This window comes from Drosophila gunungcola, unplaced genomic scaffold, assembly GCF_025200985.1.
Source record: "Drosophila gunungcola strain Sukarami unplaced genomic scaffold, Dgunungcola_SK_2 000001F, whole genome shotgun sequence".
Lineage (NCBI taxonomy): Eukaryota > Metazoa > Arthropoda > Insecta > Diptera > Drosophilidae > Drosophila > Drosophila gunungcola.
In genome coordinates this window covers 19,896,150-19,909,788 of record NW_026453197.1, presented here as the reverse complement: position 1 = coordinate 19,909,788, position 13,639 = coordinate 19,896,150, and the positions used below count along the sequence as shown (strand labels likewise).

Below are 13,639 nucleotides of genomic sequence, written 5' to 3'. Positions count from 1 at the left end.
GTTTTTAAAGATCTATTTTTTGTGGGGCTTGTTTGCCGGTTTCTAGAAACGCGTTGTTGATCTTGTGTTTGGTTTGCATGTGTTTATACCATATAGATATGTATATATGTATTATTTTCGATAACTGGGACACGCGCTGCTGGGGCCACTGACTGGCTAACTAAAAAAGCCGGCCGGTATTTCCAGCAGTCTATGCTTAAAATCCCCCACCCACCAAAAACCCCCTCAACAATATGTGTTTCTGTTCAAACAGTTCAACAAACTGCCAAAATATAATGTTAAACCAAAAACTGACTCAAGGTGAAGTGGAAAGTGTTCTATCAAACTCGTGGAACGCCTCCCAAGGTTCATTCGCTGATAAAGAAAGTAATTGCGGATTCGCACTTGTACTTTTAAATACAAATTAATAACTGATCTTGATAATTTCAATGACAGCTATATTATCCCTTCAACTGCATTGGCTAAAAAAGAAAACGTAGTAAATACAAGTATTACTAATTTACTCAATTGAAATATTTTTTTTTCGATTTTTATCCATTGGTATTTTTAAGTTATTTTAAATTTTAAATCCAATGTGAGGAATTAAATTCCAATTAAATCCAAAAACTACGTAGGTTCTCAATTTAAATATTTTTAAAATAAAAAAAATGTATATATTAATACATTCAAATATAAGCTATTTAAGTATATTAGATTTGAATACCTAAAATCTTCAATTATTTGTACAATATTTTGCACTTTAGTTCAAGAATTTAAATATTAAATCATTTGCATTGTATTTAATAAAATTTTTTAAAAAAGTGTAAGAAATATGTTCTTTTTTTAAATAATATGTATTTTTTTATTGCTTTTCACTTAACATCTAGGGCTTTACAAGTTACAAAGTCAATATGACCGAAAGAACAAAACATGTGGAAGAACTAAGAACTTAGCAGCTAGTTAATGAATATGGCTAAAACGATGCTTACTAAGCTTATAAGATCGGGTGTTTTTTAGTGGGTTTAAACTAAGAACTAAATGATTTTGGCAGTTGCTGCTTGGGAGGACTTGAGATAGTTCCCCTACAGATCCAGTTGGAACTGTTCCTGGTCCTCGATCTTCAGGGACTTGGTCTTCTTCACCAGTTCCGTGGGCACGGGCACACATTTGCGGAAGGGAGTGCGGGGAGTGCCCCTCAGCAAACAACTGGGAACATTGGACGGAGGAGTTTGGCTCAACGGCGAGCCACGGAGATTCTTCATGAACGCACGCTCGTAGATCAGTTTAGTGCCTAAAATTATACAAAATTGGAAAAAAAAAAAGGTTGATTAGTCTGGGTGTCTGGGTTGCATCAGCAAGGGTATTCAAAGTTGCCCACTGATAAGACAGCTGCGTAAACATTTCTTTCGAGCGATAGTGAGTCACAAACACCGAGCACATGTGCTCTGGATTGTCATCAAAAGCTGACTGATTCAGTAAGATGACCAGGTTTCATCAGCCAAAAAAAAAAGGTGAGTGAGGATTTAAAAATAAATATGCATAAAGGTGTGTTTAAAGTTTACACAAAGAAGCAAAAAACCTTCAAAATTTTAATAACTTTTTTATCTGAAAAATTAGATTTGTGGCATAACTAGTTTTGAATTAAGGTAGTTTATTGTATGGTGGAGTATTAAAGGTTTGCTATTTGTTGTGTTTTAAATCACTTTTTCTTATCATTGAAAATTCTTAGAAAATGTAATTTTATGTGCATTTCTTCAGCCATTATTCAATTTCAGAGTTGTAAATATAAATTGTATTGTAAAACTTGTGACAAATTACATTAACAAGAGGTTTAACATAACATTACATTTTTATAGTGCTTCTAATTTTGCTAAAAGTAATTTGAATTTGTCTTATTGTACATTTAATAGTGCCTTAGCTTTTTGTTGAAAGGCATTTGAAATTAAATAGTTAAATTATTTAATTATTATTTATAGAATTTGTTATATAACATGTTGTTTAATTTCACATATATATTCGTAAATATTTGTTATACTTACAAACAGAGATAAAACATTTAAATAAAGATAAATTTTAGTTTCATTTAAATCTTTAAATTCTGTTGAACAACCAATTAAAATGACAGTAAAATAGATATAGCCTGAGTTATAAATTTAGTTAATAAATTTGATTCTTTAACAACTTTCTGACTCTGATAAACCGATTTTGCTATTACTTTTGTAAATAACGCTGGGTAATCCCTGTATTCACTATCCATAAACTTACCGCCAGGGGTGGTGGAGTAGAGGGTTCCTCCGGGAGTCGAGGAGTAGACCTCCGGCATGTGGATCGGATCCGAGATGACGATCTTCCTGGTGATCACGGGCAGGGCCTGGGTGATGGCTTGACGGGCAGTCGGTGATGCAGACATCTTTATTGATTGGAATTGATATTGATATTGATATTGGTCTTGGAAACTTTCCGCTGGTTTTGTAAGCACACTCGATATGGCTGCGACAATTTGATTGTTTACACAAACTGCGTTGTTTGCATTTGCTTAATCAGCAATAAGGAGCTCTGAAGCTAGGTGGCTACTAGACGTTGACCGTTGGCTGTTCGCTAAGCGATTGCTGGCGGTTTTACGAAAACGGGCTCTATTTATATCACCCATGCTCTCTCTTGCTCAGCTATGCTCTCTCTCTCTCTCTCTCTCTCTCCCACTCTCTTTCTCTCAATTACTCGCCTGATTATAATGCTTGGGTCGGCTGATGTTTTTGTTTATATCTGGGGTGTATTTTCTGCGTAGTTTATGACAAACCGGGTTGTTCTTTTTGTTATTGCTTTATTCTAATAACCAGGCACTTAAAAAAATGGATTCCTAAATATAAGTATACGACTATTGAAATAATCAGTGGAAATAATTAGATTTAAAATTTTAATATGTATTTTAAATGCATTATATTTAAATTAAGTTAAGGCATATATAAAATTAGATAAAATTACAGATAGGAAAATCTATCCCGAAAATATATTTATTATTTGCATATTTTAAATAGCAAAATACCATAAAACTAAAAATTTTAATTATTGTTTAAAATATTAGATTTAAATTTTAAATATTTATTTTAAACGCATTATATTTATGTTAAATATGGTTTAAATTTTAAAAACCATGCAACCCTGAAAAAAAATGTAAGCGAAAAACCATATTTTATCACTAAAATCAAAGCGAAAGTCCATATTTATATATAACAAAAATATTTAAATTTAGTAAAATATTTACAACGTTTTTTTATAACAGTGTACGTATTGTTTGCACGGGGAGACCGCTGCACAACCTAGACATTTCCAGAGATAAAGGGTATATTTTAGAGGGGGGCTGTCTTGAGGGGCTTCTCGCCTTGGGCTCTTGTTTATCTTTAGCCATTTGTTATTGTTTAATGCACGGCAATATTATTGGTAAACAAGTTAGCCAGCAAATACTAAACGGCAATCGCATTCTTTTCTCAAAAACGTCTATTATCGATCTTGCCAGGGAAATGGGATGACTCAGGTGCAAGTCAGATGTTATCAATGGGTCTCTGTTTTAGGTGTTTCAAAGAATTTCGGGAAGTACTATACTGTCTGCTCTCCATTGCTTTTTTAATTTGCACTCGTTTTCACGAAATACAATTAATTAGCATAACGACACGTAACCGGCAAACGTTGACGTAGTTTCCCAGTGTATTTCTATGCATGTTCGTACTCAGAGAGCATATCAATAAATAAAGTGCGATATTCTACAGGAGGTTTTTCGGCTGGAAGATACTTAGTATTTATATTTGGTAAAGGCGGAAACTATTTATTTCGAACTGTGGTAAAACTATAAACAGGAAGAGATAAAAAGCTTACGTAACTTAGCAAGCGCAAAACTTAAAATGTAAATAAGGGAAAAATGTGCTTCGTACGGGAAAAAAGTTTTTAAGCTTTAAAAAATATAAAAAAAAAAGTTGAAGACACAAAGTAAAACGTAGTTAAGAGGCACAATTAAGCAGTTAGGGCCACTAACCAATTTGTCTAGTTCTGATCTTTTTAAGATTTTTTTTTTTCTAATGTCACTTTTTATAAGTTAACCCTTAAAAGAAACCCACATACCAAAATTAAGGCTTGAACCCCCAATGGTTCCCGAGTTCTTTGAGGTGGCAAATGTAATTTTCGGCAAAATTAATATACCCCACTGATCGCTGCAATTACAGGGTACTTTTAAGAAGCGGCACGAGCGGTTTTCGCCACGCGGGGGCGATGTTGACGATTTTTAAACGTTGGACGCATGTAAGTAGTGCTAAAGGAACTTTTGCTTGCGTCGACGCCCACGAATCGACGTAATTCGGATTTTGGCCACTGGCCATGTGAATGTGGGGTTAACGTAAGGTTGCCACGTGTGTTGATCTATAATGATCACAATGGGGGACAAGGGGTGGCGCCCACCTATAAATCTGCACAAGGTCAGCTCTTAAGCGTGCTAATATTTATGGGTAAAAATTGGGGGAAATTCCTTGGACCTTGAATGTTTTTTTTTAGTAATACCAAAGCATGACCCACATCTATCATTTACATATACGACAATGGGGGTGGGAGTTTAGCTGACCCCCACAAAAAAGCAAACGGTAAACAAGGGAGCTAGAACCTAGAAAACACCGAGCATAATGCCGTGTCATCTTGCACGTACACCACAGCATAAAAACAGCCCTACGTGCTGCGAGATATGTATGTATGTTTATTATATTATAGTTTCGGGTGAGAGACCAGCCTTATCAACCCTCAAAGAACCAGTTCGGATTTCGCTTTCGATTTCATTGAAGATATATTACCTGCGCAGAGAGAAAAACATATAGACGCCATGAAAGAGATGGCAGGAAGTTTTCCAATTGCGTTGCAGCCAAGTGAAAATGCGTCTTGAGAAATTCTAAGCGCCGAGGGGTGTTTTTCTCTACTATTTAATCCGCCAAGGGGACAGGTATGTAGTATTTATTGGCATAGTAAAATTCGGCAGAAATCTGTTTGTTTTGGGGAGGCTGATGAAATTGCACCACAAGCTTGGGTGGGTCATTACCACTCAGGGGATCTATTTCTAAACGAGTCTGAGATAGTTGTGAATGAGCTAGACGAAATCAACTTGTTTTTATTTTTCGGCTCGAGCGAATATCAAGAAAAATCGTAAACAAATAAAAGATGTCATTAAAGAGAGGGGGAATAGCAATATTTTGATGCTTTATAAATTAAAAAATTTACTTTTTTTTAGGAATATTTGATAATTATATACCTACTTATGAATTTGTGTATAAAAGTTACGAAAAGTTTTTTCTTTGATACTTAACATGGAAAACAAGCTAATGGTATTCGGTAGTAAAGAAAACATCACAAAAAAAAAATAGCAATTATTTAAGTTTGAATAACGTAAACGGGTAAATATTTTACTGAATTTTGTAAAAGAATTTTATCATAATCCCACCCAATACGCTAAATGCCTTAAGATGCAAATCAGATGAACATCGATCACATCGCGCATCTCTGTTGACGTCGATGACCCACATTCTGTGTGTTTCGAATGAGAAGCGCCGTCGTCGTCGCGTTGGCCAAAAAATTCAAATCGTTTGACATTGTTTGTGCACAAAATATGAAAAACGCTGAGGAAAAAGAATTGAGAGGAAATAACCAAAACAACAATACATTGTTTATAAATTAGCATGTGCTTTTGTCCCAGAAGATAATGAACTGCATAGATAAGGATAAAGCCAACCCAGATCGAGACTGCTTGACGCTAAGTCAATGCCTGCAGTCATTGGCATTCAGATTCAGATTCAGAATCAGGGATCTTCGATCTTCGTCCTCTGCTGCGACAATCGCGTAATTTGCGTCTTAAATTACATCAGCCAAACTGCATTCGGGGGTTCTTCGGACCTGAAAGAGGGGTGACATCTTCCGCAGTCTATCCGGTGTCTACCTCTACCTCTTCACGACTCTTCTTTTGCTTTGCAAAATTTTGTAGAAAGTTCAACAGCCCCTCTGATAACGTTTTTGCGACAGTCGAAAATGCTAATCAAAAGAATAGGAATACTACTGGCATTTTAAATGCTCTCTTTTTTAAATCAAAGAAATTCTTTCCCTAATATTTGCGTTGGTTTGGATGACTGTTTAAATTATATTACATAATTTTTAAAAATTAAACAAATAAAAATATAACAAAAGTAAGAAGAAAGAAGAACGATAAGTAAAAATTCTCTAATTTACCCGAGCTGTATAATAACTTTACTATTTTAAGCTTCAAAAAATAAGCAAAGCTCTCAAGGCAACCTTTATACCTGGAGATAGTGTACATACAGCAAATAAAGAGCAGAATTTGTGGCTTTCGATCAGGCAGAATCTGCGCTCCGATTGCGATCTTTCCGTCCAGATCTTTCACTTTCCGCTGCCGTATATCAATAATGCATGGGGCAAGAATTAATGGAAAGATGGAATTTACTTGGTGAACGTTTTCTTTTTGTGTTGCTAAAATGGAACCTTCACAACGATCAATGAACTAAAATAAAATAAAAACCCGTGACGTTCGAGGAGGTCCCCGAACTGAAGCGATCAACATGTGGCTGTAGTTTACTCAAATGGGTGTGGTTCGCTCGACAAATGACTACTGCAAATCGTAGAACTTGTCCAGCATGGTGTTGTTCACGAATCCGAATTGCCAGCGCTGTCGCGGATTGTTCTGATCGCAGAAATTGGTGACCACCTTGGCATTGCCATCCTCCACGAATCCCTCCATGCAGATGTTGCTGTTTTTGAAGTGAACCAACCACTGATTACTGCGATCGTAGTACCAAAACTGATTGCCACCCTGACCGTGACAACTCCACATCCAAACAGTGGCATTTGGCGGCTGATTCTGCACATCTAGACACACCGAATCGTATTCCCTCATCTTCAGATCGCGATGGATGCCCAGGTCCCAAAACTGATTGGGTTGCGGATGCGTTTTGTTTTCCGCACAACTGAACATTCCCACCGGCTTGTCGACGCCCAAGCCCATACTATCCAGGCAGTAGATCGGATTGGCCACGTTTTGAATGACCCCAGAGGCATAGGTTGGTGGCTCCACCGGCGGGAATTTTGCCAGGAAATCCGGTGCCACCTCTGTCATGAACCAGTGGAAACTCTTGCACTTCAACCGCTGCCTGATTCCGTGCTGGCGGGTCAGATTTCCCGCATCCACTTTCGCGTAGATCGGATCACGGGAGTACACATACTGCTTGTACTCATCCATCCAAACCTCCGCCACGCGTTTGTGGTTCTAAAAAATAAATATTTTAAATATTAAAAATTAATATTTCAATATTTCAATACAAAAATAAATTATATGTACGTGAAGTAACTTAAATGATCTAATATCAACCAACATTCATTTTAGTTTTACCTTAATATTATTTAAGTTAAGCATTTACATTGTACATGGTACAACTTAAATCGAAAAGTTGAACTATTTAGTAGCAGCTTTTTAAACATTAATACATTGATTGTTAAAAAAACGTGCATAATTTATACCCAATATGGAAATATGTTATTATTATAAAATATTTAATTTTGTTGTTTTCAGAATAGATTTTACACAATAATTAAAAATTGGCAACTTAAATCACAAAATTTTAAATGCATTGTATATAATATGATCATCTACTTAAATATTATACAATATAATTTTGTAAACAATATGATTTTTTTATAAATTGATGGAGCAGAACTTGTTTTTGTACCCCCAACATTTTTTTTTTTAAATCAATTTTTATAATTAAAATTTTTAAATCAAGTCATGTTATACCGACCTTGGCTACAAAGTTGTCGCCCCTTGGGTTGCTTCTCGGTTTCATGGGTCCTCGGAAGATGTGGGCCACCCTGGAGCAGGGAACGTCCAGCAGCATGCCGCCGCACATCCAGATCTTGAAGCTCAGCTCGTACTGTTCGCCGCCCCAGATGTCCAGCTCATCGTCGTAGCCACCCAGATCCCAGAAGTAGTCCGAGTTGATGGCAAACAGACCGCCCATCATCACGGGACTGCGAAAGGGCAACGAAGGGTCCACGGAGTCCTCAGGCAAAACAGGCAGTTGTTTGTACAGCATTTTCCAATCAAAACCCCCACGAGCTCCACTCTGATATCCTCCCGCATAGGAAAAATCCGTATGCGAAATAACATCAACAATGGGGCAAGTCGAGATCTTGGAATTGATGGCAATGGGTTCGACCAGAGGAGGAAGCTAATGGAAAGAATTTTGGATAATAAAGTTTTACATAAATATTGTTTTTTTTAATTAAAGGTTATTTATATTATAATATGCTATAATATATGCTGATATATATCAGATAGTTTGATGATGATGAAAATTATATTAATTATTGGTTGCGAAAATATGAACTGAGTAAAATAAATAAATATTTTGAAAATAACCTTTAAACTTTTTTGATTAAATATGTTATAAAAGTACTTTTGCCAATTAATATGATAAAAATGATATTATGTGAAACTGTAGATAAAAATTATAAATGGCGAAGCTGAATTTTATAAGAAACACATTCCGTCTACAAATCTCTTACCCAATTGTAGTTAACTTCGATGTGGGAGTCAAAGAAGACCATAACTTCCCCGGTTGCCACTTTTGCTCCTGCAATCCTCGCTGCAATCAGACCTTTTCTCTCCGGATTTCTTACTATAGTCACCAGATGTGGAAAGTGCTGAGCTACATGTTCATCCAATGGTTCTTTCAAGGCTTGCCACTCACTGCCATCGTCCACGAGGACAATTTGCTTGAGTAACTCCGGTGGAGTGCGATTTATCACACTATACATGGATCGCAGCAAGACACTGAAATGCTCATTGAAGAATATGAAAATCACACTGACATTGGGTAACTTTGCCAGGTATTTACGGGTTCGGCAGCTATAAACATAAAAGAAAAGAAATTCAAAATTAAATTAAGAAAGTAAAAATTAGTCTTTTAAAGCTTAGCAATGGGTTATCAAATATATTTGAGTTTCGTTCAATTTTAAGACCTGTATTTCCTCTAAATTTTCAAAATGGTATTGAATTGTAAGTATTTAGAGTAAATTTATTATATTGTAATTGTATTTTAGAGATTTCAATAACACTAGTCTACAAATTAAAGTGTACAAAATTGTAAACTAGTAAATGCAACTGGAACTCAAAAATTATTAAAATTATTTTATTTGCAAATAAAATAAATTAATTAAATATAAATTGCAAGATTAAATGTGGAATATAAACATTTTAGAGTTGTTCCTTTTATTTTAAATATAAATTAAAGTCTAAGATATTAAAATCAAAACTTAAAGCCGCAATGGGTATATTTAAAAACAAAAACGTATTTAAGTTGAGTATGAAATACTTGGACTAACTATGTTTTTTTTTACTAGCGTAGATAGATGGATATACTCACGCCTCAAGTCTGACATCCGGCACAGATCGGTTGATGGAGATGCGATCCGAAATGAGGCCATTAAAGCCATTCTTAAGGGACATCTCCGCCTCCAGCTCCTTTTCACTGAGGTCATCTATGAATGCTGGCATTCCGTTCTCTCCAAAACCAGTTCTTTTCTTATCCGCCTCCATGGCGGCATAATCGTGCCAGTCCTTGCGTTCGCCTTCCGGTTCCGGCAGCCGGAAACCCACAATCTTCTCACCTTGGGGCACATCTCTTACAGAGTTGCGATCCTGATATGGAGGCCGTGGAGCCTTTCGTGGTGGCTGTATATTGGCTGCCCTAAAAACTGGAGTCACGGGATCTCCATTTCCATCGAGTTGTTCCTCTAAGTCCGCATTCCGTTTCATTCGCCGCTCCACTATCAATGTGGTGACCAGGGAAACACTGGTGATGGCCACCACAAGAAGGACTATTTTGCGTATTAGACGCTTCACATATCTCCTCTTCATAGCCATCTGGACGTCTTGCCGGTGGAAGTCCAAAGCACTGACTGCTGGCATAATAATGCAGTAGAGACACCTGGCAAAAAAATAACTAGACAGCCATTAGTGTAATTGGTAGTATCGCATCTCGAGTGCGGGAAATTCGTTGATAAGGCGACGTAGTGAGTTCCAATTTTGGAACTTTAACCATGGTTAGATGACACGCTTCTCCACTATCAATCAGTGGCAGGCAGACGACTTTGGCAGCACGAGATGACGTGTCAGACGAAGATTCGGAACTTACCTGAACAAAAGTTGGGCCAAAAGAACAATAATAAACTGAACATCACCGCATGCGAATTCAAATTAGTGGAGCGCGCGTCACGGTGGCGACACCTGTTTGGCTATAGCCGGAACTAAAGGTAGTTATTCGAAAAGGGTGCATACCCTTTTTAAAATATTTTCTAAATTTGCCAGTTTATTGCAAATTTTTGTTGATTTTATCTTATCTTATTCCTAATTATATAAAAATTTTTTTTTATATTTTTGTGTTTTATAAAATGTAAAAAAATACATAGAAATTAGTTTTTTTCGGTTTTGGTGATTGTAATTCTATAATTTTGTTGATTTTAAATAGAATTGGATAGCCTAGACATATATTAACAGGGATTTCAGCTACAAGCTTACCGAATTACATTTATAAAGTAAATAACATTATACCAGATTTTCTTTTTATTTTACAAATAAGAAAAAATTTAAAAATTTTAAAGCAAAGAATTTGTTGAGAAATGCATATTATTGTTTTGATAAAGTATTTTTTTTTTAATTAAGTAAATCATTAACAAACTATATTTTTTTTTTCTAGGCTTCCTGATATTCCAATTGCGGATCATAGGCATCGAATTCTCCGAACTTCCACTGCTGCTTGGTATCGTTTTTGTGGCAAACATTATTAGAGAGCACCTTACCAACCTGATGACCATTGGGCAAAGTGGCTTCTAAGCACCATATCCACATCTGCCCCTGTTGAATTAAACGTTGTCGGCGATTGTAGAACCAGTACTGATTTCCTCCATTTTCATGGCAGTGAAAGAGCCAAACCGATTTTGTCTTAAATCCCTGCGTTTGCAAACAACCAGCACCGTTTAATAGCCGAATTTCACGTTCATTTGTTAGATGCCACTTCTGAAATTCACCAGGATTCGTTCCATTTCCATTGCAGCGTGAAAGAACCACGGGTTTTTTGTGGTTTCCGTTTAGGGAGTCCACGCAGAATCCGGGGTAGGCCACACTTTCAATGGATCCCGAAATCATCCCCGGTGGCTCTAGAGTTGGAAATATTTTCAGGAAATCCGGTGCCACTGAGTGCATGTACCAGTCAAAGGACTTGCACTTCAACGACATTCTAAGTGACTGCCTTTGGGTAAGCAATCCGGCCTGTGTCTTCTCATAAAGCTCTTGGCTTCTGTCGTAAACGTATGTCTTGTACTCATCCATCCATACTTCAGCCACGCGTTTGTAGTTCTATTGAGCAAATATTAATTCTGATTATTTATTTAGGTAATTGAGTTTATTGATAACCTCCATTGCCCTTTCGACTTCTAGGTATTTTCCTAAAATTTTTTAGTGCTGATAACTGCGTATACACAATTTTCGGAATGCTAATTGTTAAGTTTATAGTTCTATGGAAAATATTTAAAGTTAACTATTTTAAAATATAATTGCTCTAATAAAATATATTTGTTTTATGCAAACTTTGCGCTTTGGAATACTAAATGTTTTTTATTGTCTTTTTTGGAAGCTTTCAGAAAGCCACTTATTTAGTAATTGGTAATAAAAGTAATTTTGTAGAAAATCAAAGTATAAAAAAACGTTTCTTTATCTTTTAAAAGAAACTTTCTAGGCATCATTGCGTATACGCAATTTATGCAATGCCAATTATTGTGTATACGCAATTTTCAGACTTAAATATTTTAAAATCGTTTTAATTTCAAAATATATATATATCGACGTTCAAAATTAAATAAAATTCTTCAACTTAGAAGGGTAATATTAATTACTCACCCTGGCCACGAAATTGTGATTCCTTGGGCTCTGTTTCGATCGCATTGGTCCTCTGTTTATGTGGCCCACTCGGGAGCAGGGAACATATAGCATCATGCCGCCACACATCCAGACCTTAAAGCCCAGCTCAAACTGCTCCCCACCCCAGATGTCCAACTCCTCGTCGTATCCTCCCAGTTGCCAAAAGTAGTTCCTGTCGATGGCCAAGGCGCCCACTATCAACGGTGTTCGATATGGCGAGGATCCAAATCCTTTATCTTCGGGAAAAACTGGTAGTTTCTGAATCTGAAGTAACCAATTAAAGCCCGAACGGGTGAACGAATTATACTTCGTGTAAGCAAATGTTTTGTGAGAGATTATATCCAAAATGGAACCCGTGACAATATTCTGATTAATGGCTATGGGTTCCAGCAGAGGAGGAAGCTGAGAAAATTGGATGGAAAAGTTATTAGTAGTTAAAGGAAGTAAAATAGAAATTAATTTAACTTAAGTAGTTGGGACAAAAAAATAAATAAACATTTTTTTAATCTTGAAGTAACAACAGCAAAAGGATTTTGTTGACTTAAATCATCTCTATAGTAAAATATAGTCAAATGTCTTACCCAATTGATGTTGACTTCGATGTGGGAATCTAGGAAAATCAAAACTTGGCAGATGGCTATTTTGGCTGCCTCTAGCCGCGCTTGAATAAGACCACGTCGCTCTGTAAATCTTAGTATTTTAATTATTTTGGGAAAGTTCAACGCCACAACGTCTTCAAGCTTGTGTCCCAAATCCGTGAGATTACTGGCATCATCCACAAGGACAATTTGCTTGAGTAACTCCGAAGGAGAGCGATTTATGATGCTCGATATGGAGCGTAAAAGCACACTGAGATGCTCATTGTGAAAAGCCATAATAACAGTCACATTGGGCAACTTATTTAGATATTTGCGATGCCAGCAACTGAGATTGAGTTTGAGTTTTAAGTTTGTAAATTTATATCAATAAAAACTTACCTCAAAGGTCTGATATCTGGCAAGGATCTATTAAGTGAAATGTGATCAGAGAGCTTGGCATTTAACCCATGCATTTGGTAGAGGATATCCTTTTCGTCAATGTTTGGTATTTCCGCTGCCATACCCTGCTCACCCAAGCCTGTTCTAATTTTATCTTCTTTGGTAGCCAAATGATCGTGCCAATCCCTTATAGCTGTTTGTTTTGGTAAGCGGAAGTTTCCATTGCGTTCGATTTTCAAAATATCCAATTCATTTTGGGATAAAGTTACTTTTGCTAGGGAAAACTCATTTTCTTGTTGGTTTTCCCTATTTGAAAGCTGTTCTGTGGGAATTCTCTCTTTTTGTTTCAGTTTGCTTACCGCATGGAATCTGTGGGCAACCAGGTAGGCCAAAACGGACGTGGAAATCAAAGAAGCCACTAGGATGGCAACCAGAAGGCGCACAATTAATCTTAAATCCAAATTCATAATAATCGTATTTTATTTTCTTGGCTATCAATTGTAAATACATTAATGTTAAATAGGAGTTGTTTCTTTCTAAGCCTCCTTAAATAATTTGATATATAAATATTTGAACCCTTTTAAATATAATTGTTTTTGCTATTCAATTATTTTTAATAGAATCCTATGGTCTTTTCTAATTGTTATTGATTTCAGCTTACCTAAATAAACATGTT

General features: G+C 36.2%; 3 protein-coding genes across 3 annotated transcripts; all 3 read right to left on the bottom strand.

Moving 5' to 3' along the window:
• Nucleotides 1–818: 818 nt before the first annotated feature.
• On the bottom strand, nt 819–2,606 carry LOC128262463 (eukaryotic translation initiation factor 4E-binding protein). The gene is made up of 2 exons (XM_052996737.1): nt 2,245–2,606; nt 819–1,270 (listed from the first exon to the last, which is right to left on the bottom strand). Exons 1-2 carry the CDS (start codon nt 2,387–2,389, stop codon nt 1,062–1,064), a joined length of 354 nt encoding a protein of 117 aa, XP_052852697.1. The 5' UTR covers nt 2,390–2,606; the 3' UTR covers nt 819–1,061.
• A 3,832-nt stretch (nt 2,607–6,438) lies between these two features.
• Nucleotides 6,439–10,220, bottom strand: LOC128262167 (N-acetylgalactosaminyltransferase 4). Its single transcript, XM_052996263.1, has 5 exons — nt 10,206–10,220; nt 9,435–10,013; nt 8,575–8,917; nt 7,809–8,237; nt 6,439–7,279 (listed from the first exon to the last, which is right to left on the bottom strand). Exons 2-5 carry the CDS (start codon nt 9,977–9,979, stop codon nt 6,623–6,625), a joined length of 1,974 nt encoding a protein of 657 aa, XP_052852223.1. The 5' UTR covers nt 9,980–10,013; nt 10,206–10,220; the 3' UTR covers nt 6,439–6,622.
• Nucleotides 10,221–10,762: 542 nt separating this feature from the next.
• On the bottom strand, nt 10,763–13,433 carry LOC128261181 (putative polypeptide N-acetylgalactosaminyltransferase 10). The gene is made up of 5 exons (XM_052994728.1): nt 13,323–13,433; nt 12,964–13,269; nt 12,568–12,910; nt 11,966–12,388; nt 10,763–11,425 (listed from the first exon to the last, which is right to left on the bottom strand). The coding sequence occupies exons 1-5, from the start codon at nt 13,325–13,327 to the stop codon at nt 10,763–10,765; spliced, it is 1,740 nt and encodes a 579-aa protein (XP_052850688.1). The 5' UTR covers nt 13,328–13,433.
• Between the last annotated feature and the right edge of the window lie 206 nt (nt 13,434–13,639).